The 27,446-nt window shown below is 41.0% G+C and overlaps 2 protein-coding genes and 1 non-coding gene across 6 annotated transcripts; all 3 read left to right on the top strand.

Annotated features, from left to right (window-relative positions):
• Positions 1-6,328: 6,328 nt before the first annotated feature.
• On the top strand, positions 6,329-10,277 carry Trmt10c (tRNA methyltransferase 10C, mitochondrial RNase P subunit). The gene is made up of 2 exons (XM_055593411.1): positions 6,329-6,556; positions 8,792-10,277. Exon 2 carries the CDS (start codon positions 8,814-8,816, stop codon positions 9,999-10,001), a length of 1,188 nt encoding a protein of 395 aa, XP_055449386.1. The 5' UTR covers positions 6,329-6,556; positions 8,792-8,813; the 3' UTR covers positions 10,002-10,277.
• Positions 8,288-8,422, top strand: LOC129667512 (small nucleolar RNA SNORA70). The gene has a single exon (XR_008718746.1). It is a non-coding gene; the product is annotated as a small nucleolar RNA SNORA70 (small nucleolar RNA).
• A 4,005-nt stretch (positions 10,278-14,282) lies between the features above and the next one.
• Positions 14,283-26,847, top strand: Pcnp (PEST proteolytic signal containing nuclear protein). Of its 4 annotated transcripts, none has more exons than XM_055594079.1 (6): positions 14,300-14,374; positions 17,882-18,058; positions 18,134-18,296; positions 20,527-20,598; positions 23,847-23,902; positions 25,038-26,847. In XM_055594079.1, exons 2-6 carry the CDS (start codon positions 17,889-17,891, stop codon positions 25,162-25,164), a joined length of 588 nt encoding a protein of 195 aa, XP_055450054.1. In that variant the 5' UTR covers positions 14,300-14,374; positions 17,882-17,888; the 3' UTR covers positions 25,165-26,847. The 4 variants fall into 4 exon arrangements, with proteins under 4 accessions (XP_055450070.1, XP_055450062.1, XP_055450054.1 ...); XM_055594072.1 differs by having other exon boundaries at positions 20,524-20,598; XM_055594095.1 differs by lacking the exon at positions 17,882-18,058 and having other exon boundaries at positions 14,283-14,374; positions 18,082-18,296.
• Positions 26,848-27,446: the final 599 nt, after the last annotated feature.

The following is a 27,446-nucleotide window of genomic DNA, read 5'->3' as shown; positions in this document are numbered from 1 at the left end:
TTTAAGAGTATGTGTCATTAGTTCATTCAATAAATTAATCATTTATGGTTGTTACTAGTCTGAATCAGGAGTGTCCTCCCAAAGGACCATGCTTTACAGTCTTTTCCCTTAGCTTGGTGCTGCTGGCTGGTTGAAATGCTGAGAAAGGATGTAATGGGTGTTGTTTTTTTTTTTTTTTTAGGCTACTGAGATGTGCATTAAATGAAACTGTGGGAGCTGAAGTCTCTTCTTTCTCTTTCACTTTCTGGTCATGCACTAAGTTGCTTTGGGGCTGGGAAATGGCTTGGTTGATGCCATGGTGGCTTCCCAAATGTGAGGATGTGAATTTGAGCTCCAGGATCCATGTGAAAAAAGCCAACAATGGCAGCACACACTTGTGATCCCAGCACTGGGGAAATGGAGACAGGATTATTGGGGCTTACTGGCCAGCCAGCCTGGTATGGTGAATCACAGGCCCAATAAGAGTTCTCATCTCAGAAGTTAAAAGTAGGCAGTATTCCTGAAGACCAGCACCCAAGGTTGTCCTCCTGCCTCCTCATGCATTGCAAACAGGTGCTTCACACCTGCACACATCCATGCAACCAAATAAAATAAAATAAATTTGATTGATTCATGTATATAAAAAATAAATAGATTTGCACACACTACATTTTCCCCATCATTGCCCTCCATATGGCCCTGCTACCAGAGACTTTAAAGCATTGGAGCTGCCTAATCGTGGACCGGAACATCAAAACTGTGAGCAAAACCAAACCTTTTATCACTGCATAGAAATTGTCTCAGGTAGTTATCACAGTAGATGATGCCTGACACAATTTGTTTCTGTCTTTGGAGCAACCCACTTAGACCCCAAACCTTTATCTTTTCCCTTTAAGTTCTTCCCTCAAGAATTCAGCCTTGGAGGGGATGGAGAGATAGCTCAGAAGTTAAGGGCACTGTGTGCTCATCCAGAGGTCCTGAACTTAATTCCCAGCAACCACATGGTGGCTCACAACCATCTGTAATGGGATCTGATGCCTTCATCTGTCATGCATGTATACATCCTGTTAGGATACTAATATGCACGAGAGAGAGAGAGAGAGAGAGAGAACCCCTTGGGGCTGGAGAGATGGCTCAGTGATTGAGAGCATTGGTTGCTCTTCCAGAGAACCCAGGAATTCTCAGTACTAATATGTCAGCTTGGAACTATCTGTAACTCCAGTTCCAGCAGATTCAGCACCCTCTTCTGGCCTTTTGAACAGCAGGCAAGTGCATGGTACACACAGACACACATGCAGGCAAAATGCCAATACACATAAAATTAAATTAAATTAAAAGGTAGCCAGCCTACTTTACCTTTTCAGACATCGGGAACACTATATACAGTGATCTTATATATGGATCATAACTTACACAGCCTGATTCATATTTCATTTCTTTGGGGGTCTCTGAGACAATCAGGGCTGGGAGATATTATCACTGGTAATGACTTCCTGAGCCAAGAAGGAAGTCCTGTTCAATACAACTCAGTAGCCGGTGTTGGCTCAAACTTCTAGAGTCTAACACTAGACAGTTTATTGTAGGCATATTTAAGTACAGTACAATTTAGAAAAAGGTCTCCTCGTGTAACATAATCTCTTGTGTACATGGAAGAACCAAAACTTTTCTCAAAGTACATGTCACTTCTTCCATGAAGATGGGTTCTACAGATAGGCTACATGTGTTAGCTGAAGGACTGAGAGTAGGATCTGGTGTGCTCTCTGTCACACAAATAGTGTAAAAGTCATTTGGGCTACTAGCTACCCCTGATCCTGCTTGTGGGAGCTTGCTATGGCCTATCTCCACAGATAGCACAGAAAAACAGGCTATTAACCCACCTCCTGCTGGGTGGAAAAATAGGTTGTACATCTCTCACATTGAAGAGACAATTCTGTGTTTAACATTCCTGGTTTTCCTAGTGCTTATCTGTGAGGGCAAGGACCTTTTTTTTCCCAACACATTTCCACTACTGTAATTTCCATTTGGTTAACAGTAAAATTCATTGTGCTGGCTAGTTTTATGTCAACCTGACACAAGTGACAAGAGTCACAGGAAAGGAGGGAAACACAATTGAGAAAATGCTTCCATACAATCCAGCTATAGGGCATTTTCTTGATTAGTGATGGACAGGGGAAAGTCCAGTCCACTGTAGGTGGGGTCATCTGCCGGACCCCACTGGCAGAGCCAAAAAGTTCTTGAGTTAGGAGTGAAGATTGAAAGAAAATTTTTAAAAAGCCAACACATGACACACAGGATCAGTTCGAGAGGGCTGCCAGTAGAAACTGTCACACCGGTTTATTCCACAATTCCTTTTTATAGTCAGAGCAAAGCACCTTGATAAAATGAAGGGGTTCATTGAGAAGTCAAACCTCAGCCACGTGTCTGGGTGATCCTCACACAAACAAAAGGAAATGAACTTGGCAAAATATCCTGCCTATCCCTACCTCCAGGTGAAGGCCAGAGTGAAATCAAGCACCTCTCTACAATCGTCCCTGGGCTGGTGGTCCTGGGTTAAGCAGGCTGAGCAAGCCATCCAAAGCAAGCCATTAAGCCACATTCCTCCATGGGTACCATATCAGCTTCTGCCTCCAAGTTCCTGCCATTTGAGTTCCTGGCCTGACTTCCTCCAGTGATAGAGTACAAGTGAAAGTGTAAGCCAAAGAAACACTTTCCTCTCCAGCTTGCTTTTGCTCCTAGTGTTTCATCATAACAACAGTAACCCCAACTAAGACATTTATTAATGTCTGCTATGGAAATAAATAAAGAGCAACAAAATGAGAAAGCCAAACCCCATTTATGCTGAGATTTCTGTATCAAGGAATGGATGACCATCACTGTTCTGGATGAAATTCAAAGACAGAAGAGCAGTTATGCCTTACAGTGTGAATAGAGGCTTTTGGTATGTCTTCTGGGTGAACCTACTGGAAGTAGAACATCCTAAGGGGTTGGGAAGGAGTATATATTTGACCTTTTCTGATTGATCTCAGATTATCAACAGGGAAAAAAAATAGCAAAGCTGAGCAGGTGAGATCATTCAGTGAAGAGAACCCATTAGTGTGGACATCTACAATCTGTGCTCCAACTGGAAAATGGATGGCAAAGACCGGTAAATCTCTAGGTTCACAGCATCTAAGCTGGTGTATGTAGCAGAAAAGCAACAAAGAAACCTTTCTTCAAGCAATGTGAAAGAGGGATCAACACCTAAGGCTTTCCTGATTTCCATATATGTGCTCATACTTGCACTTACAAATTTATATATACCACATATACACAGGGATGATTTTTAAAAAGCAGTAAAGCCATCAGTTATTAACCTGTCCTGGCCATTTGGCACAAGTTCTCACAGAAATTATTAGTTTGTTTTCTGGGATGTCGCAGGAGATAGAAATATGGCTTCCTGGGCTGGAGAGATGGCTCAGAGGTTAAGAGCACTGGCTGTTCTTCCAAAGGTCCTGAGTTGAAGTCCCAGCAACCACAAGGTGGCTCCCAACCATCTGGAATAAGATCTGCTGCCCTCTTCTGGTGTGCATGCGCACATGCAGGAAGAATACGATATAAATAATAAATAAAAATTGGAAGAAAGAAAGAAAGATCACTTCCTCCATGTCTACTTCATGCCAGGATAGCTTTCTGGGCTGTTTACTGTATTGTTAGTTAAAGCTGAGTGCTAATGGCATATGCCTTTAATCCCAGCACTCAGGAGGCATAGGCAAGGAGTAAGTTGGAGGCTAGCCTGGTCTACAGAGCAAATCCTGGATGGCCAAGGCTATGCAGAGAAATCCTGCATCCAAAAAAAAAAAAAAAAACCAGAAACAAAACAAAACAAAACCAACAAAAACACAAGAGTTGGTTACGTGGGCAGGCTGTAGAAGAGTTTTCTCCATATTTGTATTTCCCCTCCTTCTTTTCAACAGATTCTTACTACATAGCGTTGGCTAGCCTGGAATTCAGTATATACCAGGTTATCCCCAAACTCCCAGAGATTCGCCTGCCTCTAACTCCCAAATGCTGTGATTACAAGTGTGTGCCCTTTTTTTGTTGTTTTTTTCAAGTCAGGGTTTCCCTTTGTAACAGCCCTAGCGGTCCCAGAACTCACTTTGTGGACCAGGTTGACCTCCCAAGTCCTGGGATTAAAGCCATATGCCATGCCTGGCTAAAGGCCTATGCCTTTGCTTGTCCTTGCAAATACCTGGTCTGTTGCTACTGTATATTATTCACAATTACTAAGGAAGTCTTTACCTTAGGGCAGAAAGATAATGTCATTATGAAACCCTTAATTTAGTATCATGAACTGCAGAAAGAATTCAACAAGCTAAAAAATTTTACTTTCCCCTAGCACTTCCTAGCACTTGAGTATTGACTTTTACTTTCAATGGTTACTGATATCTCAAGTGTCACTGAACAATCTTTGCTGTTGTTAAGACAGGGTCTTTCTAAGTAGCCTTAGCTGTCCTAGAACTCCCTTAGTAGACTGGGCTGGCCTCAAATTCAGGAAGCCACTTTCCTCTGAGGACCAGCACCTGAGTGACCTGGTATGCGCACACTGTAGTGGGTACTGGCAGTAAACTGATCAATCAGGTTTAGAATTAAATTTTATTTACTTTTTTACATTCTTGGTTTTTTGAGAGAGTTTCTCTATGTATCTCTGGCTGTCCCGAAACTCACTTTGTAGACCAGGCCACCCCTGCCACCCCAAGTGGCTAGGATTAAAGGCGTGAGCCACTACACCCGGCTAGAATTAAATTTTAAAATAGAACTGTAAGCTGTTGTGGATGGAAAAATGTTTTGATTTTGATCCCAGGTGTAGCATATGGGACTGATTTAGATTGTCCACAGCAGCAAACTCTTTGCCCCATAAGGGCTCTGAGAGGGGCCCTTTGCCAGCTGCACATAGTTTAAATCTGAGGACTCTTGAGAAGGAATGAAGGCCAGAGTCGAGAGAGGAGAGCTCTGAGAAGGAAGAAAGCTGCTGGTGTCCACTCTTGCTGTTCCTATTGATACATTTGGATCAGAAGACGTTAGAGATAACCTGAACCTAAGACTGGATTTGCCCCAAGGAACCTGACAACCCTAAGCAGGAATTAGCCTAAGAACTATGACCCCATTTCCCAACTACCTACTGTTCCTTCTCTCCTACCTGGTGTCGGGTGTTGGTAGGGATTGGGATAGTGTGGGGAGAAAGAGGTAGATTTGAGGGCAGAGGCCGGGGAGGCTTTGGAGGCTTCCACAGGGTCTTGGAGGAGGCCTGCTAGCTGCATTTGCTGGTTATCTGGACTTCTGGATTTCCTGATGACGAATATTGGTATTGCTCCAAAAGAATCCTGTGACCCTACCCAGCAGGAAAAAGTAAAGAGGACTCTGCCTCCTTTCCCCACTAACCTTTTCTCTCTTGCACCTGATACTATGGTGTTGGAAGGGAAAGGGGATGCTGCTTCTTCTTCCTGCTGGGTAGGGTCGTAGGATTCTTTTGGGGGGAAAAAAATATCCGCTGTTGTCAGGAAATCCAGTAGTCCAGGTAACCAAGTAACCGGCAAGCGCAGCTAGCAGTCCTCCTAGCCCCCTCCAAGCAGCCATGAAATTTTTCTCGGCCTCCAAAGCCTCCCTGGCCTCTGCCCCCAAATCTATGTCTTTCTTCCTTCTCCATCCCAATCCCTTCTAACACCCAACACCGGGTAGGAGAGAAGGAACGTTAGTAGACAGCGTAGTTCTTAAGCTACTTCTTGCTGCTTAAGGTTGTCAGGTTTCTTGGAGCTAATCGCTTCTCATCCAACTGTATCAACAGGAACAGCAAGGTAGACACCAGCACCCTTTTTCTCAGAGCACCCCTCTATCTCTGGACTCTGGCCTTTATTCCCTCTCAGGGTCCTCAGATTTAAACTATCTGCAACTGGCAAAGGGCCCCTCTCAGAGCCTGCATGGGGCAAATATTTTGTTGCTGTGGACAATCTGGATCAATCCCCTATTTTACACCTGGGATCAAAACAAAGATATGTTTACATCCACAACAGGAAGACTTGCGTCGGATCGTTTTTGTTATTACTGTTATTACATGCATATAGCTAGACTAACCAAACTGAGAGGCTGTAAAAATTCCAGTCCTAACGACTAAGCAATAAATGGAGTGGCGGGGCGCAAGCGACAAGGCCCCCGAGCCGACTCAAGACCTCATTTTCACAAAGGCACAAGCGCAGCCAGGTAGCGAGCCCGCAGACCAACTTTAAGCGGGGAAACTGCAGGCCGGGTAAACGTCAGAGGTAGCGCCGGAATAGGCGGGGCTTCCGGCGACACCGGATTTCCGGCGGCCGCCGCGGGCAGCCCTCGTCCTTTCTACGCCCCGTGCTGTTCCCGCCGCGGTGTGCACCCGGGTTCCCCAGTTCGCGTGTCTCGGCCATCCGCTCTGGGGCCCGCACTCTTGTACCTGCGGGCTTCCCAATGCCGGGGTGCTGGTGCTGCGTAGACTCGGTGGCCTTCCTGGACGCAGGCTGTGGAGCGTGTGCGCGAACAGCTGCAGGCGGGAGGAAGCTGTGATTCACAGATCGTAAGTTAACAAACGACCTGACGCACAAGCCCTGTTTGCCAAAATCATCTTCATCGTCGCGCTGTAAATTTTAAGTTGGCAGGGGTGGCAGAGACAATTCAGCGTTAAAGATGCTTAGTGCTCTTGCAGAGGGTTTAAGTATGGTTTTCAACACCCACCTCGGACGGCTCACAACTGACTTCCTGTATCTCTGGCCAGGTGACCCCGTGCCTTTGGTCTTTTCCGGCACCCGCATACCGGAGCACGGAACTAGTCCTGCAGAGACGCACACGTAGAACTTTAAGATAAAATCCTTTTAAAATTGGGTTTACATAATAATTGTGGCGGGCGAGGCCTGTAGTTTGAGGCTGAGGCGGTTGGAGTTAGCCAGCCTGCGCTAAAGAGTGGAGAACCTGTAAAAATTTTAAAATTATTTTTGTGTTTTAATTCCTATTATCAAAAGTGTCTCCACTAGTTACAAAAGCAACACGCAACCATATTGTTTTTATCATTATTTTTTTGGAGGCAGGGTCAACGCCTGGACCAAAGCGAAGTTTTTGAAATCACTGTCAAACACAGGGCCGGAGGATCCTGAGTTAAATATTTCTCAAAGTCTGGTATCAGTTTTTATTTGGGGGGGGGGTGTTTTTAAATCTTTAAGGTCTAAATGGTTTTTATTTTTTGAGACAGGATTTTACTGTATCCCGAGCTGGCATGGAACTCACTATGTAGACCAGGCTGGCCACGTCTAGCTGTATAGACACAGTACTTATCCAAATGGGATAGTTCCGAAAATAGTATTATAGGAACAGGATGCTGTGAAACTAATAGGACAGCTTGATCTAAAGTGTGAAATGAAGAGGTGTGCAGCTGAAAAGGCAAGCAAAGGGTGATATGGAAACGTGCTTAAGCCACAGTAATGAACTTGGGTCTGAACAGAACACAAAGTTATGATTATGTTGGGCTGGGAAGGAGTGTATTTCGGCATCTGCACAGACCAGAGGATCATTACAGGAAGCCGAAGGCCGGTGGAATTTTCTTTTCCTCTCACATTTTACATCAGCTCACAAACTTTTAAGAATCTTCATTGTCTTGTGGAACAACCAGTTCCTCAAGATAAAATTATGGAGCATTACATATATTCGCCCCACTTTTGGACATTTTATTTTATAACATTCTTTGCTATAAACTCGCAGCTGAAACATTTGTTGATTGTTTTAATCAGCTGCTCTGGATTTCTGTTTTGGAAGCACAAAGTAGTTTGTGGGGCAGCTCTTCAGTATTTTTTTTTTTTTAATCAGGTGCCATCCTATGTAAATTTCCGCCTTCTTGTCTTCCTTTTTGCATTTATGAAGGATCTGGAGATTGGATATGTATCTGGAGGAGACTATAGCATTTTTTTCTCAGCCCTGTAATTCCCATATAATTTTGCTGTCTAGTTACATTGATCCTCAAGGCCTATTACTATAACAAATCCAAAAAGGATATTTGGGTCAACCTTCTGTTTAAAAATATATTGAAATTAATATATAAAGTAGCAGGGTGTGGTGATACATGGCTATAGTGCCAATTATAGGCTGAGGCAGATCACTCAGGTTGAGTTTGATATCACCTTGGTTAGCATGACAAGACCCTTGTCTCACAAAATTTTTTGACCAGTAAGTGATCACAAGCTTAGGAGTTAAATTAATTGTGTATAACATTTTATGTTCTTCAAAGGTTTCACTTCATGCTTCAGAAATCAATTGCCTTGTGCAGCCAATTAAGCCGACCAGGTTCCTTTCTTCGTGGGGTTCTGGTGTGCAATGGTTGCAAACAGCATCCTCCTTGGTAGTGTATGCAGCCTGTTGAATGTACAGGTTGCCCAAAGGGACCTTGGAGACAGTTTTCAAGTGGATAATCATGTCTCATTGCAATGCTATTTTCATCCTAGGGTCTAGACAAGTGTTTGGGCTTCCTAGAACACAGTGGTCAGGGTTCACATTGGTCAGGTCAGGTCTATCCACACCAAGCTGCAGAATAAGGAATGTGTGGCTGAGGCCCTGTTAGAGCCAACTTCAGCTTTGCTGACAGCCAGAAGATCCACATCTTAGTGATGTGCGCCTTCAACAAGTTTAATGCCCTGGTAGCTGAGAAGTGGCTTTCCCTGATGGCTGTGGGGTCAAAATATTCCCAGTTGTGGCAGACCCAGCATTCCCAAGACCCAAGGAAGTTTTAAAATCTTTATCTAACTTACTTTTAATTTTTCTTTTCTAGGGGTTCCTCACATTTCTTCAAAATGAATGTTACTGTCCATTTCCTAAGAACTTTTCCCAGGTTACTGGTGCCATTTACTTTTGATAGGAAGAGAAAGACTTTATATTCAACAATTCTACAGAGATGTATGTCTTCCAAAGTACCTTCTTTGTCCTGTCATAATGACAGTACATCCCCTTCTGAACAGCTGGAATTGGATGGGTGGAAAACTACAATGAAATCTAGCATTCAAGGAGATGGTGTTTCAACAGTTTCAGATAAAGATGAAGATTCTCTAGCTGCCACCAGAGAATTAATTGAGATGTGGAGATTGCTTGGCAAAGAAGTACCAGAACATATTACTGAAGAACAATTCAAAACCCTTATGGAATGTGCTTCTAAATCAGCCAAAAAGAAGTACTTAAGATATTTGTATGGTAAGGAAAAGTTGAAAAAAGCTGAGCAAAAAAAGAAGGCAATAAAAGCAGAGGCCAGGGAAGAAGCCAAAAAGGCCAGGTTGCTAGAAAGCACTGAGGAAGAGCAACGGGACTTTATGTTTCTTCGCCTCTGGGACCGAAAGATGAGCGCTGCAATGGGTTGGAAGGGTGTCCAGGCTATGCAGTTTGGACAACCTTTGGTTTTTGACATGTCTTACGATAATTATATGAAAGCAAATGAACTTCAGAATGCTGTTTCTCAACTTTTAGAAAGTGAAGGGTGGAACAGAAGAAATGTTGATCCTTTCCACATTTATTTCTGCAATCTCAAAACAGATGGTGCTTATCATAGAGAGTTAGTTAAGCGTTATGGAGAAAAATGGGATAAATTGCTCTTAACAGCAACCGAAAAATCTCCCATTGATTTATTTCCGAAGGACAGTATTATATATTTAACAGCAAATTCTCCCAACGTTATGACTACCTTCAAGCATGATAAAATTTATATAATTGGATCGGTTGTTGATAAAAATTCACAAACAGGCATATCACTAGCAAAGGCTAAACGGCTAAATCTAGCAACGGAACGCCTTCCATTAGATAAGTATTTACAGTGGAATATTGGTAACAAAAATCTCACTTTAGATCAAATGATCCGTATTCTGCTCTGCATGAAAAATACTGGTAGCTGGGAAGAGGCCCTGAAGTTTGTTCCCAGGAGAAAGCATTCTGGCTATCTAGAGGTTACTCGGCATTCTCAGGAAGTTTTCAGGAAACTGAAGAAAAGATTTTAAGTTTATTTCCAAAAGGCCTCTTAAATGTACGCATATGGAAAAGGTGACCTAAATGAGAAACCTATAATGTAGGAACTAAATAGATTGGAAATGGTTAAAATAACATATCTTCATAAGTGGAATTGTCCCTTAAAAGTAGTCTTTCCAGACTAACATTTGTTTTTCAAGACAAGATTTTTCTGTAGCCTTGTTTGTATACAAGAGGCTGGCCTCCAACTCAGTGATCTGCCTCCTTTTGCCTCCCAAGTATTGAGATTAAACGTGTGTACCACTGTCCCCGGGCTATGTCTTTTTCTTATTTAAATATCTACAAAACTTTGAAAGTATGTTTTATTTGTTGTAAAAACAATTAGAAAGGTTTATAGTTGATCTAGAATTGAACAAAATGAAACATCATTGTGATACTTTTTTTTCTTGGTAGCAGATTCTTTGAATATTAGACTTTCCTTTTTGGATTGGGAATTTTGATGGATTTTGTTGGTGGGGAGGGATTTCTTTTTTTTTTTTTTTTAATTTTTTTTCTTTTTTTTAAATTTTTTATGTGCATCAGCGTGAAGGTGTCAGATCCCTTGTAAATGGAGACGGTTGTGAGCTGCCATGTGGGTGCTGGGAATTGAACCCGGTTTCTTTGGGAGCACAGACAGTGCTCTTACCCACTGAGCCATCTCACCAGCCCCAAGGGGAGGGATTTCTTAAGTAGCCTATCAGCTTCAACTCCTGATTCTCTGCTTCCATATCCCAAATGAGGGGATTACCACCATGCCTAGCTCCATTATACATATTCATTATCCATGTCAAACTATTCTTTCCTGAGAAAATAAATTAAGTCTTTGTAAATTTGGTGTAGCCATTATGAAATTAAAGCTTGTGTACAATGCTAGGCATGTTATAGGCACTAAGGGTAAGGTATATTCCTTAACACAATTTTGGTTATCCAAAATTGCTTCTCCCTGGCATGTTCGGTGATTTCCTTATACTATGAAAAATGAGTTTTGATTTAAAACCAAATTCTTAGGGGAAAAAAAAAAAAATCTGAATTGGGAGAATGGCTCAGTGGGCTCTTGCAGAGAACTTGAGTTCAGTTTCCAGAACCATGTCAGGTGGCTCACAACCACCTATAACTCCAGTGGATCTGACAGTCTGGCCTCTTAAGGGTACCTGTACCAAATATGGATACAATCTATGCAAGCATATACACACATGTGAATACAAATGCTGGAAAAAAAACAAGTAATTGGTTAGTGGATACTATTTACTGTGTGGATAGCATTCCTAGGAAATAATGTTTCTCTAGTCATGGCTTTAAACATTTCTTAAGTTATTGTGGTTTAAAAAAAAATAGTCCCCATAGGCAGTGGCACTATTGGGAGGTACGACCTTGTTAGAGTAGGTATAGCTTGTTGGAAGTGCATAACGAGGTGGCCTTTGAAGTCTGAGATACCATTCCATGCCTATTATGGCAGCCTTCCTGCTGTCTGTGGATCTAGATGTAGAACTGTGTTCCTGCAGCACCATGTCTACTTGCTCACCAACATGCTTCCTGCCTTGATGATAGTCTGAAACAGTAAGCCACCCCAGTTGAATGTCCTTTATAAGAGTTGCTGTGGTCATGGTGTCACTTCACAGCAATAGAAACACCCTGACTAAGAAAGTTTTTTTTTTTTTTTTAGTTATTGTGTATTTGCTTGTGTGGATGTATGACATATGTGCGTAACCATGTGGCCAGAAGAAAATATACCTTACTGTAGTTTTGAGATGCCCAAACTGGATGCAGGGAAGTAAACCTAGATTCTAATGCCTGAGCCATGCTTCTGGTCTCATATGGTTTCTGGACTTATGGTTTGGATCCTTGGGTGTTTTTTTTTTTTTTTTTTTCTTTTTTTGGACCAAAGCTTTAGCTTAACAGCAAGTTGGAGACAGCCAAGTCTATACAAGATATTCAAGAAAAGAGTAACCTAGGGTGTTAAATATATTTTTTTTTCTTTTTGAGACAGGGTTTCAGGGTATAGCTCTGTGTGGCCTTGAATTCACAGACATCCATCTGCCTGTGCTGACCAAGTGCTGGGATTATAACACAAGAAATGTGAGAATCTTTTAAATACCTTGTAGAACCATTCAGGAGAAATGGTAAAACAAAAGGAACCAAATACTGCTATATGATAGTTTCCTGATCACTTGGATATAATTGTGTGCTAAATAGCAAACTGAGAACTTCCGACTTAGATTACAAAATCCCTACCAAATCCCCCACTACCATACTACTATAAAGGTACTTTCCCATCCTCTACTTGAAGCCTGAATTACCTATTAACAAATACTGAACAGCTTTCATATAGGAAAACCCCTATATAAGGTGCTTTGAAAAGTGGTTGCTTTTTAATTGTTACTCCAGAGCCTGCCAGGAAAGTACCTACCTGAGTGGCAAGACAGTAAAAACTGTAGCAGCCCAGTTTATTCCACAGCTCCTTTATATAGTCAAAACAAAAAACATCAATACAAGGAAGGGGTTCGTGGAGCAGTCAAGGGTTGTCTTAAACTACCTGTATAGCAAAAATGGTCCAAGATCACACAAGTTAAAGGAGCTTTGGCAAAAGATCTTGTAATTTTCAAGGTAAAGGCCAGAGTGAATACTTAATAGCAAAGCAGCTTCCCAAACAAGCAACTCTTCCCATTGATGAGTATGCATGCATGTGTTGATCAGCTGTCTTGATTTAGTTATTTTGAGACATGTTCTTACTATGCAGACCAAACTGGCTTTGAGATCATCCTGCTTCTGCCTCTGGGATTAAAGGCATGTGCCACCATCCCTGGTGCCACTTTAATTTTTTAGAATGGTGTCCTGTTGAAACTGGAGCTGGCTGCATTGGCTGGCCAGCAAACCCCGAGGAACTGCCCCAGCCTCCCCAGCACTAGGACTAGAGGCATCCCAGCTTTTAAAGTGAGTACTAGAAATATGAACTCTGCTCTTGAGACAACAGAATAATGAAATGTAGCAAACACTTTATCAACATCTGTTGATAGTTTTGAGTTTTGACAGCAGGATCTCATGTAGCTCTGGCTGGCTTTATACTGGCTGTGTAGCAAAGGATGGTATCTATCCCATGACCACCTGTTGAAGAGGTACTAGTATTTATTTGGATACTGGGTCTCCTGCATACCAGGATGATCCTACCTCTACCTCCCAAGTGCTGGAATTATATATATATCTGTGTCACCACTTCGTTTATGTAATGTTGGTGATGAGACCCATCGCGTTTTTTGCATGTTAGGCAAACACTCTGCCAATTGAGGTACATACACTGTTAATTCACAGAGAAGTAAAAGCAGGTCTGTGGGCAGCAGCTCTCAATGTTTGGAGGACAGCTCAGGATTTTAAAACTATATTCTCTAACACTGATTGTATATTGCAGGCTAGTAATTGACCAAATTTGGGCAGAGGGCTTAGTAAGTATAGAAAAAGAAAAGAAACAAACATAGATGAAGCTGTAGGCATATGTAGTGCATGGACTTCAACAATTAATATACTAAAGGTTTCTAGAGGAGGTGGTAGTTAACAGAGTCTGACTTGATAGAGAAGTGGCCTGCAGTGGTTAAGTAAAAGACTAACACTGGAGCGAGAAAAATGACAGGGAGGCTACAAGACAGTTCTATTCATTGTGCCTGTGCAGATTAAGAGGCAAAACTGGCAGTAGCTTTTATGATAAAACTCCCACAGGATACTTTTACTTGAAAGAATATGATGATTGGGCTGGAGAGATGTAAGAGCATTGGCTGCTCGTCCAAAGGTTCTGAGTTCAATTCCCAGAAACCACATGGTGGCTTACAACCATCTATTATGATATCTGGTGCCCTATTCTGGCCTGCATGCATCCACGTGTCAGTATACGAAAGTACAATTTCGCACTGGACTGTCTTGGAGATTCAGTGACAGGGCATGAGAGATGCCAATATCAGACGGTGGTCGATAACTGCCGAGTTTTCCCTGTGAGAATACAGCTCTATCCCATAAAATGAGGAGCCAGCTGCAGCCACCCCTGGGCATGCAGAAACCTAGGATTCTACCAACCCCTCCACGGTCAGGCAGTCCACACTAACCCGGACCTGCCATGTGACAGCGCAGCCCTCCGCACCCACCACCGCCACACACCCCGTTCTGCGGCGCCAAGCCTACGACGTCACATCCGCTTCTGTCTCCCGCTGCAGGGCCGCTCTAGGCTGCCGCCTCGCTGGCCCGCCCGAAGCTTTATGGTTGCTGGGCGGCGCCGTGACGTCCTTGCCCGGGCTGCAGGGGGAGGCCGCGGCGGGGAAGATGGCGGACGGGAAGGCGGGAGAGGAGAAGCCTGAGAAGCCGCAGCGAGCAGGAGCCGCCGGAGGTGAACACAACCCCAGCGTCGCGGGCTGCGGGGGCTGCCCGGCCTTTGTCTGGGCTTCCCGGGGTGGGCGAGTGGGGGCGGCGGGCTGACGGCATCTCTAGCGCGGGCGGAGCTGGCGCTCGCCGGGCCGAAGGCTGGGCCCCGATGAGCGCCGGGCACGCCCGGGGTGGCCCGCGGGGCATCCAGGCCCACGTCGCCTCCTCCTCCGAGAGGCCGCGGTTACCACCCGGCCCTGCGGAGGGAGGCGGGAGCCCGAGCGGCCGTGCGGGGCAAACAGCAGAGAGCTCAGGCCCCGCTGCGCACTCAGGGCCCAGTGCGAGCGCCCAGCCGCTGCCGCGGGCACTGGCCGCAAGCCGGCTTCCCGAGGGCGCCGGCCTATCGCTTACCCGTAGTTAGGGCCGCCTGACGCCCACCTTCCGCCGAGGAGGTTGGCAGACCCCAGCCCTCTCTTTGCTGTGTTTTCAGACATAACATTTATAAACCCTGCGATGGGATCAGTCCTCCATACGATACGGGAGGGCGATGGGGGCGGGGAGGGGGCGATGAGTTCAAGCAGCAAAGGCCTGAAATTAGGGTCTGATTCGCTTTCTTCACAGAATCTGTCTTAGGCTGCCGGCAGCGGAGTCACTGCCAGATATTTAGTTGGCGTAGTAGTCAGGTGTGATCTTCCTGTAATTTGTCGCGAAATCAAACTCAGATTATAGCTATCTTTTCGTCCCTCCTGCCCCCGTAATTTGTGATCGTGTGCAGGAAGGAAAAGAAAATGGTAGTCTCTCTACCCACTATGCCGTTTTGTCGTACCGATAATTAACATGTGTGGGCGGATCATAATGTCTTGTTCAGAATGTTCTAATATTTCACTCTCTAGATCCCTTTGATCTTATCCCTGAAATACTTTTATGTGAGAATATATAAACTCCGTAGCGCATAGAGGCAAATAATAGGGCCTACTACTAGGTTTGTTAAATTGTCCTGGCAGTTAAAATTACTGAAAAGGTAAATGTAATGTTACTTTGAACTCAGAATTTGCTTTAAAAATATGTACCGTTTGTACTACTAGTTGAGCTGCCCCCATTTGTTTGTTTGTTTGTTAGTTTGAGATAGGATCTCATTTAGCTCAAGCATACTGAGTACAGGAATTATAGGCCCATAGCCACTTTGTTAGGACTCTTCCTTATTTTGGTTTTGTTTTAAATAAGTAAACTAGTAAAATAGCTAAAGAAAGTAATTTAGTTGCTTTAGAACTCTCCAATATTGTTAATAGTATTTTGAGGAAAAACTATAGCCTAGGTACGTAGGTAGCTTTGAAGTGAAGGTCCTTTTTACTTGACTGTTTTAAGGTACTGCCAAAATGTACTTAATAGATATAACTCCACTGTGTAATGTACTTGCCAGCCTTTCAGTTGAGGGACATTCTGTAGTGAGAATATTGTTTCCATTTTAACAGTGTTAGGGGTTGTATGTACTTTGCTAATCAGTACTAAAAATATATATATATGGTCTTTGTTGGTAACTTAAAATAGCTGTCCTTTTCTACATAATTTGCTTCATTTCATAGAGATCATTTAAGGTCAGACATTTGTAATGAAATTATGCAGAGGAATTATAACAGAAACATTTCAACCCATAGATACGACTGAAATAAGTTTGTGGCAAGTACATTCAGCTCTTTTGGAAATCTTGTCTAGACTTGGCAGTTTTTCTTTTGTGGCATAGCCCACAGTTTTGGAAATATAAGTATTTTTTTTTCTATCCATTTAGTCTTGTTATTTGTGATGGAGATTGAACCCAAGGCAACGTTTATGCTAAGGATGCACTTCATTGCTGTGCTCTATGTTAGTAAATAGAATATTCCCATAATTAAAGTAAATGTGTCTCTACTAAAGAAACTTTTTGAACTACCTCTTTTCCCTCCAGTCCACTTGGGGAAACTGTTTTTTTTTTGTTTGCTTGTTGGGTTTCTCTGTCCAGAGTCCTGGACTGTCCAGGACTCCTCACTTTGTAGACCACTGACCTTGAATTTACTGTCTGTCTCTCTGTCTGTCTATCCATCTAGGTTTTGTTTGTTTAGGTTTTTTTGTTTTGTTTTGAAACGGGGTTTAAAGAAGGTAGTTTATACCTGGTGGTGATGGCACATGCCATTAATCTCAGCACTCAGGAGGCAGAGGCATTGGATCTCTCTGAGTTCAGGACAGCCTGGTCAACAGAGTGAGTTCCAGGACAGCCAAAGCTATACACAGAGAAATCCTGTCTCAAAAACAAAACAAAACAAAAAGACAAAAACAAAAAAAACCCAATAGTTGTTTTTTTTTTTTAACCCTGTACAAAATCAGATATTCTGTTCAAAGTGCTTGTTGTTGAACCAGTGTGGTGATACAAGCCCATGATCCCAAGTTCCCTGCAGATGAAGCAGGAGGTGTGCAAGTTACAGGAATGTTTGGCCTTGGCAACACAGCAAGAGCCTCTGTAAATGAGAAAACTATTTGGGCATGTAGGTCAGTGGTATAGCACTTACGTAACGTGTTCAGTCCTCGGTGCCACAAAGTACTGATTAATGATGCACCATTCCCAAACTGCATGAAAGGAGATTTGTGGTCTTGAGTCTTTAATTCTTTCACTTGTCAGTTACTATGTTTGACAGATTCCCCCACCCCCATCCTTGCTTTGCCGCATTTTCTTCTTGAACGTGTTAAGGCATCTTCTGTTTCTTTACAAGTGAGTTTGACTCATTGTCTCAGAATGCAACATGTAGTAGACTGGACAGAAGATCAGCCAGTCTTTTCTGTCTTTATGATATGTTCTGATATGTTTCTTACACAGCAAGCATAAGCTACTCAAGATGTTAAGTCCTTATTGACTTAAATACATACAAGCAAAATTTTTGAAAGACATCTTGTTTTCTACATCTACATATATCTATGTACTTCCTTGGAAGTTAAGATTAGCTCTTCCTTCATTCATGAGAAAATAAATATATAAGCCAAAATCTGACTTTGGATAGCTCTTACAAGTAGTTTAAAACAGGTGCTAGACCGCTTTCAGAGTAGGATGAACTCTCAAGAGATTACTTTGAAATTCTTTTTCAACTCCAAAGGTTATGAAAGGTGTATCTTTAGTAACACAACACTTAGGAGCATAACTAGCTGGGGCTGGAGCCCAGTGTAGAGTGCTTGCCTTGTTTATGCAAAGCCCTGGGTTCAGTGTGCTGAAGGAGGGAAGGAAAGGCTGTAGACTGAATTCACATGTTCATGGCTACATGTTTTGTGTGATTAGGACTACATTACTGAGAATATTATAATTTGTTAGCCATATGTTTTACCTTACCATATGATTATTTACAAGTTAGTTTGTATAAGAGAATTTGTTGATCTTAATTTCTGAACATCAAAATTCATCTAATGGAACCAAGATTAATGTACAACTAATACAGTAATGTTTAGCTGATGGGTATGTACTTTTTGTGAACTCTGTGTTTATAATTTTAAATTGCTCTGTATTTTATGCTAGTTAATTCATGGGAGCCTCTTGTACTGCCACACAATCTCAGTTCCTGCTGTACACTCTAACAAGCAGTGAAGAGACTGTTGGGTCAGTAGGTGACAGCTGCAGAGGTATCTTCCTTGTAAAGATGCTTTTTGAGGTTGCTGCTCCCATCAATCTGCTCAGTAAAAATAGCTCATCTTGGTAAGTTGTTTCGACTTCACCAGGACCTGAAGAAGAAGCAGAAAAACCTGTGAAAACTAAGACTGTTTCTTCCAGTAATGGAGGGGAAAGTTCCAGTCGCAGCGCTGAAAAGCGATCAGCTGAAGACGAAGCTGCAGACCTCCCAACAAAGCCTACAAAGATGTCCAAGTTTGGATTTGCCATAGGTAGTCAGACGACAAGGAAAGCATCCGCCATCTCCATCAGACTCGGAGCAAGTGTGAGTTGTTTTATGTGTCCTCTTGGAATGGCCCTTAAACCCTTAAAGACAAGTTTCCTCAGCCTGTTTTTCCTGGTATATATAGAGAAAATAAGCAAGTGTTAAAAAGGTAAAGTGCTTTAACTTACATGTGAACTTACATGTAAGTCATCTAATGAACCCATAGGAAAAGCCTATGCATTCTGTCTCAAAGCACTTGAAGAAAAAAGGCATATTGTCACAAATGTGTGATTTATAAAGTAATCACTTAGAATTTTTCTTAGTTGAGCAACATCTCTAGAAGATATTTGGGGATTTTTTTTTAAGCCTTTTATCATTGGTCTATTAACAGTAATAACTTGTACTGTGCTGTAGCTATGCTACTTAGGATATGCTTAACATTTGAGAGGTCTTGGAATTAATACCCAACATTATTACCACAGATTGAAATAATAACTCAATAAATTAGCTCTTTGTAAATTACAGGATTGATGTAGCAAAAAAAATTTTTATCTCTGGTTGGTTTTGATTTTTAATTCTTTTTTTTTTAATTCTGTATATGGTTTTATTTATGCCATAGATGTTCATTTCAGTGATTTTTAAAATGAAAATACATTTTCAATCATTTTCTTACTGGAATCTGTTTGAACTATCTTTCTGCATTAAAAGAGCAACCATTTCTCAGAACCTCAAATTCCACCATGGATTTTTTTTTTTTTCTTTTTAAAAAGAAAATTTTATTTTGAACAAAATGATTGATGCTTTTACTTCATTAACATTTTTCTTTATATCCTCTGGTTCTTCATGTGTAATTTTTAAAAATCACATAGACCTAATTGCATAAATACTTGATTTCTAAACGATAATACTTTTATTTACTTTTTAGTAGTTTAAACATGTATATGTTTATAAAAGTGTATCTTGATCATATCCTACGTTTAAACATTAAGCAAGTGTTCTTATTCTAATACTCTGTGGCATACTCTGAGTCCAGTTTCTCCTTTTTATAAAATAGTTGACAGTGTTTAATAATTGTTAAGTTAGGTTCAGAAAAGCCTATGTAGGAAAGTTTTAAGTTTGGAAAGCGAAAATCAAAGTGAGGTCTTAGAATCAAATAAAGAGCCTTCATATCATAATAAAGAATCTCAAGACATAAGTCCTTTAGCATCTTAGGACCATCACTAGTTTAAAACAGAATGCAAAGGGGTGTGAATGGTTAGTATCCTCTCCCCTCCAGTGTTGGAGACTGAACCCTAGGACTCAATAATGTTGGATAGTCTCTCTCTCACTAAGCTGTGTACCCCTTACCCTGGAACATGCTATTTCTACCAGTTGAGTGGTGCTAAGATTGGAAGGTAGTGTGCTAGTATCATGGAGAGAGGGAGAAAAATAAGAGTGTTCACTAAGGATTAATCAAAAGGACCTTGGAAGACAAAGGAAAGGTTTTCAAGCCTGAATACTTAAAAACACTATGAAACTGTGGGAATTCTTAAATAGAGCTGACCATGGACAGATGATAGAGCCTTTTGGGATATTCAGAGAATTTTGTAGTTAAGACCAAAGAAGGAAGAATCACTAACAGATACCTCTCTTGACTAGAAACAATGGAGATACCCTACTGAAGGTCTGAGAATTGAGATAGTCTTTATAAAAAGCCAGAAGCCAACAGAGACATATTCTCAAAAAGGAGCTGGTGATCCTAATCAGATGTGGCACACTAATCACTGGTGACCCTGGGAGCTTATGGCAGTGGGATAGAAAAGAAATGGGTGGTGAGAAGACTTAAGTGGGACAGTGAGGAGAATTTAGAGTGAATAGAAAGAAGCAATAGAGAGGAACAGGATTTCAGGCCAAAGGAGAAACTAACTGGTACAGAAAGACAGAGTGATGTCCCTTATATTCTAAAAGCACTGTATAGTCATGTGAGGCAGCAGCATTGCCAGCTAGTCATTGTTCTCTTCTGTGAGTGTCCTTAGCCTAGATAATAAACTGTAGGTCCTAATGAGTAAAAGACTGTTGGATATACGAAATTAGTAAAGTAAACCTACCTGCTGATAACTCTTATATTCAAAGATACAATGGGTTTGGTGTAAGCTTATGAAAACATAAAAAAATGACTAAAACATGAATAAAAAAAATTCATCTAGTGGCAAAAAGAAAAACCATGAATAAAATTGAACTTTCTAGAACTTATTTTTTATTAAACAATATAAATTTTGTGATAATTCTGTTACTATTTCTTCTTCAGAAGCCTAAGGAAACGGTTCCAACTCTTGCTCCAAAAACACTTTCAGTAGCAGCAGCTTTCAATGAAGATGAAGATGTAAGCTAATACCTGTTTATTTATTTTTAAAGATTTTATGTGTGTGCATGTACAGGTGTGTGTGAGTGTGGTGTGTGCATGAAATGCATGTGTGCCATGCACACATATGTGCCTCTAACATATGGAAGTTAGAGGATAACTTTGGGGAGTCAGTTCTTTTCCTCCATATAGAGGCCAAGAAATGTGTCAGGGCTGTCAGGCTTACCTGCCACGCTATTTACCTACTGAACCATCCTGCTGGCCCTTATTTTGACTTTAACTAACTAGTCCTTTTAAGAAGATAATGGCGGATGAAGAGATGGCTCAGTGGTTAAGAGCATGTACTGTTCTTCCAGAAGATCTGGGTTCAAGTCCTGACACCGACACCATGTGGCTCACAAACGCCTGTAACTCAAAGCTCCCTTGGCTTGCACAAGCACCTACACACACACCCACACATAATTAAAAATAATAAAATTTTTTAAAAAAGAGAGAATGATATTAATAGAAAGTTAGAGTTTGTACTAATGGTACTTAAATTAATCTTAGTAAAATTTGTGTAATGCATAAGAAAATTGGATTTCTTGTTTTGTGGTGCTAGATACTGATCTTACTGCCAAGTAAATTCCAAGTAACTGTCTACAACTGAGGTACATATCAAAAACTAAAAATTTGATGTGTTTTGTTTGTTGACAAAAAGCTAAGTCTTCAAATGTTGCTAATTTAGGCAAGAAGCTTAAGAATCAAGTCAAATGCTTATAGTTGTACACACTAGGAAGTATGTATAGCAGTGCCTATGCCACCATGCCAGGCTTTAAGAGTTTCCTTTTTGACATTTGCTGTGTGTGTGCGTGCGCGTGCACGTGGGCACGCGCACACACATCTGTGTGCACATGTTCACTTGAATGTATAGAGGTCAGAAACAACTTAGTTAGTTCTTCGATTGTGTGGGTCCCTGGGTTCAGTTACAGGTTGTGTGGCTTGATGCCAGGCACCTTTACCCACTGACTATCTCAGTAGCCTTCTCATGCCTGACCTTCTGTACTGCTGCCTTCCATAATCTTATAGTTGGTGTCTTCAGTGATGACCGTTGTGCCTGCAGACTACAAAAAGCAGCTGCATGGTACATCTGTAGCAGGAACAACAGTGCAGGGGATTCTACCAGAATTTCCTCTCAATGAGTTTGTTCCAGAGTGAGCTTAAGGTGTCTCTTGCTAGTCCTTCTGTCCCAGTTCTCTTGTGCCCCCAATAGTCTTGACATCATACTCAAGGATGATCAGTGGAATTTTCCAGGTTTTTGTTATTGTTGTTGTTTTTTCCTTCTTTGTGAAAAACATGGTCACACACATTTCAGGCTGACTGGCTTGTTACTTGATATGTAGGATGGCTTTGAATTTCAAATCATCTTGCCTCCACCTCTCTTGTGTTGGGATCACAAAAATACACTACCATGCCCAGTTTTTTTTTGTTTGTTTTTGCCCCCAAGACAGGTTTTCTCTATGTAGCTCTGGCTATCTTGAAACCTGCTCTGTAGAACAGGCTGGGCTTGAACTCACATAGCTCCACCTGCCTCTGCCTTCCAAGTGCTGGGATGGGACTATGCCTGGCCATATCTGGTTTTTATGTGGTGTGGAGGATCAAACCTGCCTAGAGCCTTGTGAATACTAGGCAAGTTGGGATTAAAGGCTCATAAATCTCATTTGATTGTTTTTTCTTTTGTTTAGTCTTTAAGACACAGACTTTTTAGCTGAGGCTAGCCCATGAACTCACTAGGTAGCTGAGGATAGACTTCAACTCCTGATCTTCCTACCATTCTACCATATTCAGCTGATGAAAAATTTAGATATGTACAAGTTTAGAAGGAAAAGGTAACATAGAAAGTAGGTGAAGTATGTAAATGGGCACTGTTGGTACCTGTATTGCAGCAGTGCTTTTAACAGTGTGGCTGCTCTCACATGTTTGTTTGTTTGTTTGTTTGTTTGTTTTGTATCGAGCATTGGTTCATCTTTGTAGATGGAGAAGTGTGCCTAAGTAAGCACTACCTTAGGCTATGACTTTGTTGCTCAGAGCTATGCACCATAACTCACTGTCTTCCTTAATTTTAAAGAAGTTTTGGGGTTTGCTTTGTTTTTAAGACGGTCTACTCTGTATCCAGAATTGGAACTCACAGAAATCTGTCAGCCTGTGCCTCCCGAGTACTAACAGTAAAGGTGTGCATCACTGCGCCTGACCCTCTTCAGTTTCATTTGTTTTTATTCTGTGTTACGGCTCAAGAATACCTTGGTGAACAAGAATGGAGAGATAGCTCAACGTTCAGAGTGCTTTCCTCCCTTCCAGAGGACCTGATGTTTTAGCACCCGTGTCTGGCAGCTTCCAGCATCTCTAACTGTGGCTGCAGGGGATCTGCGGCTTCTGTTCTCTCAGGGCACCCGTGCCGATCCTCTCACATACTTTGACATTTTCTTGAACCAGTTACTCGTAAACACCTAGGCAGGCTCCGTGTCTTTGCTGGTGTGAAAAGTGCACCCGAGCACATGAAATTCGTATGTCTTGTTGATATAGTTGTTTCTTTCTTTGGTTATAGTTACAAGTTTTTGAGGAACCTCTTATATTGTGTTTTGGCTGTACAAATAATTTACATCCTTGCCTAATTAGTATGTGAGAGTTACCTTCTCTTTATACTAGTCAAAGTTTGATTTTGTGGTTTAAATTGTGTGGTGTGTGTGTATTCATATTCATGTTGTGTAGGGGTACTCGCTCATACATACGTGTGAAGGCCAGAGCTTAGCATCAGATGTCTTTTCAATTATTCTTCACAATTTTTTTTTTTTTTTGAGATAGGGCGCTGTTGGCTTGGAACTTGATAATTCGTTTAGACAGGCTGGCCAGCAGGCCCCTAGAATCCTTCTGTCTCCACCTCGCCAATACCAGAATTATAGGCAGGCACCACTGTACCTAGCATAGCTGGGGATTAAACTCAAGTCCTCATTCTTATTGACTGGGCCATCTTCTCAACCTAAGATTTAAAAAAAAATTTAAAAAAAGACAACATACTAATTGTACTTAGTGGAACACTGTTGGCTTCCAGTTCATATATATAATGTATAGAATTTGAGGGTTTTACTATATTTTTTAAAGTAACTGTTAAGATAATTCACTAGTTTTCTTTTAACAAAATTGATGGCATTAAAACACATTATAGAGCTAAAATTTAGCATTCTTAGTAACCAAGTGAATAATTGGAACATCTCAATTTACTTGTTCTACAGAGTGAGCCAGAAGAAATGCCTCCAGAAGCAAAGATGCGGATGAAGAATATTGGAAGGTACCATAGGTTTTCATAATTATTGCAGAGCTATAGGGAAATCGAGGGAAAGAATAAATTGCACATTTTATGTGAATCCGTACTATGCCCACATGAGCCTACAAAGCATTAAAATCTAAATCTATCCATGAGCTTTACGTCTATGATTCGAATAAAAGCAGTCCCGTGGCTGCCAGCCTTCCATCCTCTCTACTAGACCTTAGAGTAAGAAATGTATCTGATATTGTTACCAGTCCAAATGAAGTACTTGCGTGCACATACACACACTTTTTCATTATTTATTTTTGAGACGGTCTCACCATATAGCCCCATCTGTCCTAGAGCTTGCTATATAGACCAGGCTGGACTTGAACGCACAGAGATTTCTTATTCACCTGCTTCTGCCTCCAAAGTGCTGGGATTAAAGGTGTGTGCCACCCAGCTCACACGTTTAAACTGAAACTGAAACAGAAGTTTACATAAAGTGTGACGCTGCACATTTCTGTGTTTGACACATCTTTGGATTTTTGTTTCGTTTTTACAAATGCTGGTGGTAAGCCACCAAAGTAGTTTTTTAACCTTTTTGTGGGTTTTATGTCACTTACTTGCAAGATTTTTTTGTTCACTGCAGTGCTAGGAATTGAACTGGTATTCTGGATAAGTATTTCTCAACTGAGTTTATTCCTCCAGCCCTCAGCAGTGGCTTTAGAGCTGTAACGGCATCTGCTATTACTGTATTACCATAAATGTGTATTGAAAACTGCACAATTGAGTGTGGAGTAGAGCTCAGTGGTAGAGCCCTTGACCAGGATGCACTAGCCACTCCCTAGGCTTTCCTCAGTACTGCCAAAAAAATCCAGCAACAACACCAGAGTGGGCTTGCAGGTGCATGCCTACAATCCTGATATTCAGAAGGCAGGAGGCAGGTGGACCTCTGCATTACAGGCAGCCTGAGCTGACAATACAAAACACTACGTTCCCCTTTGCATTCCTATCCTCACTGCAGACATACTGACTCTAAAGGCTTAACCCTTTATAGAAAAGGCATTTTAAAAAGTCTCTGTATGGCCTTCTATTATAATGGATGCTAAGCAAATGTATATTAATTGGTTTAAGACAACAACAATTTGAATAAACTGCATTTCTTTTAACACAGGGACACACCAACATCAGCCGGACCAAACTCCTTTAATAAAGGAAAGCATGGCTTTTCTGATAACCAGAAGCTGTGGGAGCGAAATATAAAATCTCATCTTGGAAATGTACACGACCAAGACAATTAAGTGAAGTGTTTTGAGATTGGGGTGTGGGTGGGTGCACTTGGAAGGAACAGTCTCCTTTTGTTAAGAAAGGTGTAAGACTAGCTTTGGAGCCGTTTTTGTTTTGTGTTTTTTTTTTTTTTCCTCCTTTTTTCTTCTTTTTCTTTCTTTTTTTTTTTTTAAGATTGAGTGGTACACTAATAAATGAGAGTTTGAAATTAGAGGTAATTTATGTTTTATATACAGATTTCAAGACATTTGCTAATTTTGTAGTTTCATGTGATTAGTTTCCAAAGGTTACAGATAATAAATCAGAAGTGGTACCTTTCTAAGAATTGCATATTTTTTTAGACACAACTATTATTAGCACATTAAGAGGGAAGCCAAAAGTTACTGTCTACTTAAAATTGTAAGCAGTTCCTCTCCTGACTTCACTCCCTCGTTACCTAAACTGTCTGGCTTCCAGGAACAGCCATACAGAGAGAGGGAGTATTGGATTCAGAAGACAATGTTACTGGACTATTGACTGAAAGTAAATTTAGATAAATTAAACCTTTTCCTGTGGGCATTTCATTTTGTTTTGGGTTATCATATACTAGTATTGCATTGCTATCAGTGGGTACAGTCGCTTTGCTCTTAAAAAAATTTTTTTTTGTCAAAAATTCCTATGTGAAGTACTTAGTATTAGAAATAGCCCACTTTGCTGGAGCTTGCCTCCATTCAGGAGTCTTCAAAGGACACTATTTGCTACCAAAGTAAATCAGTATTTTGAATGTGCTTCTCTTGGTTTTTATTCTAGTTCCTGTATTTCCATCAGAACTTGAGGCAAATCATAAGGAAGCTGTTTCTTTTAAAGTACAAACCACCACCAAAAATATAAATGTACATACTGCTTTAAGTATTTGGCTGGCTTTTATTTTTTAAAAGGTTTCAATACCAAAAAAAAAAAAAAAGTATAACATTGTATGACAGATGAGGCAACATACTTTCTGTGACTTTTGAAGCATTTAAGTTACTTATTAGATCCAATTTGAATTGAACTCATAAGATTTCTTATTTGTACAACTACATGGCTTATTTTAAGTATATACATACTGACCAGTGGTTTCAAAAGCACATTTTAATGACTGAACTAGGACAGAAATGCTTCTTCAAACACATTTTCATTATGAGTCTCTCACCACATGTACTCTTAGATTTGTGTATTGCAGGGTGTTTGTTTTGTATTTTTGTATTGTATATGGGCTTTTTTAACGTGGCAATTAAATGCATCTTTATTAGTCACAGACAAAAGAAATAAATTTTCCTTCAAATTACAATGTTAATTGGAGGCAGCTTCAATGAGTTTTATTGGTGGTAATTGTTCACTAGGTGTTTTTTAATGTAATGACTTCCAAGAAGCAGCCTGCCGATATTCCTAACACTTTGTTAATTACATTTTAGTTTACTTAATAAGCCCCAAGTAAAACAATGGAAATGTACATAGCACTATTAGTTCTTACATGATTTAAGTATATCAAGATACATAAATTTAACTTTTATGTTGGCAACCTGTCCATTTGTCCATTTTCCTGTTCGTTGAAATAACATCTCTCCTACATATTCTTTACTTGACGCAAATGACATATTAACCTGAGGTCAAGATGAGGAGAGAGGTGACTGAGCTGAATGTCTTTACTAAAATTACAATAAATTTTGTCAAACTTGGTGGTGGTCTTATTTTCTATTTTATTTATTTTTTACTGCATTTAAAAAATTATAAAGTACTTCGTGTGCATGGCATGCTGGGGGGGTAAGGGAGACAAAAAATTGTGAAAATATCACCATTATAGATAAATGTTCCCAGTGTCTTAACATACTACTTATTAGACAGTTGTCAGAATAGGTGTATTAGCATCATCTGTTACTACCTTACCTTGTTCTATAGATCTTTGCATTCTATTTACAGATGCGATTATACTCCCAGTCCAAGAGCCACTTCATTGTCAGTGCGTGCATAGTCTCTGTTTATGCTTCTTTCCCATGCATTCACTGTGGGTCTCTGTGCGCACACGCCACTGTACACATGTAGAGGGCCAGAGCACAACCTGCTAGAAGAGCCTCCTCCTTCCACCAGGCGGCTTCCGAGGGTGGGGCTAGGGCCGTCAGACTTGACAGCAAGCACCTTTTCCCACTCCTGTCAGCTCTTAGCCTCGGAAATGAAACATACAAAAATATCTGTTGTTTTCAGTTTTACTCTGACTGGACTCAAACTTGCCTCCCAAGGTGCAAGTTGATGTTAATCTTCTATTACATTATGGAAAAAT

The sequence above is a fragment of the Psammomys obesus genome, unplaced genomic scaffold (assembly GCF_907164565.1).
Source record: "Psammomys obesus unplaced genomic scaffold, mPsaObe1.curated_primary_1811, whole genome shotgun sequence".
In the NCBI taxonomy this organism is placed as follows: domain Eukaryota; kingdom Metazoa; phylum Chordata; class Mammalia; order Rodentia; family Muridae; genus Psammomys; species Psammomys obesus.
Note: the sequence above shows the minus strand (reverse complement) of the source record. Positions and strands in the feature narration are given on the sequence as shown.

Coding starts and splice junctions, on each gene's coding strand:
- Trmt10c (XM_055593411.1), top strand. CDS start 8,814: ATGAATGTTACTGTCCATTTCCTAAGAACTTTTCCCAGGTTACTGGTG.
- Pcnp (XM_055594072.1), top strand. CDS start 17,889: ATGGGAGCCTCTTGTACTGCCACACAATCTCAGTTCCTGCTGTACACT. Junction 18,297..20,523: donor CCATCAGACTCGGAGCAAGT/GTGAGTTGTTTT, acceptor TTTCTTCTTCAG/AAGCCTAAGGAAACGGTTCC. Junction 20,599..23,846: donor CTTTCAATGAAGATGAAGAT/GTAAGCTAATAC, acceptor CTTGTTCTACAG/AGTGAGCCAGAAGAAATGCC.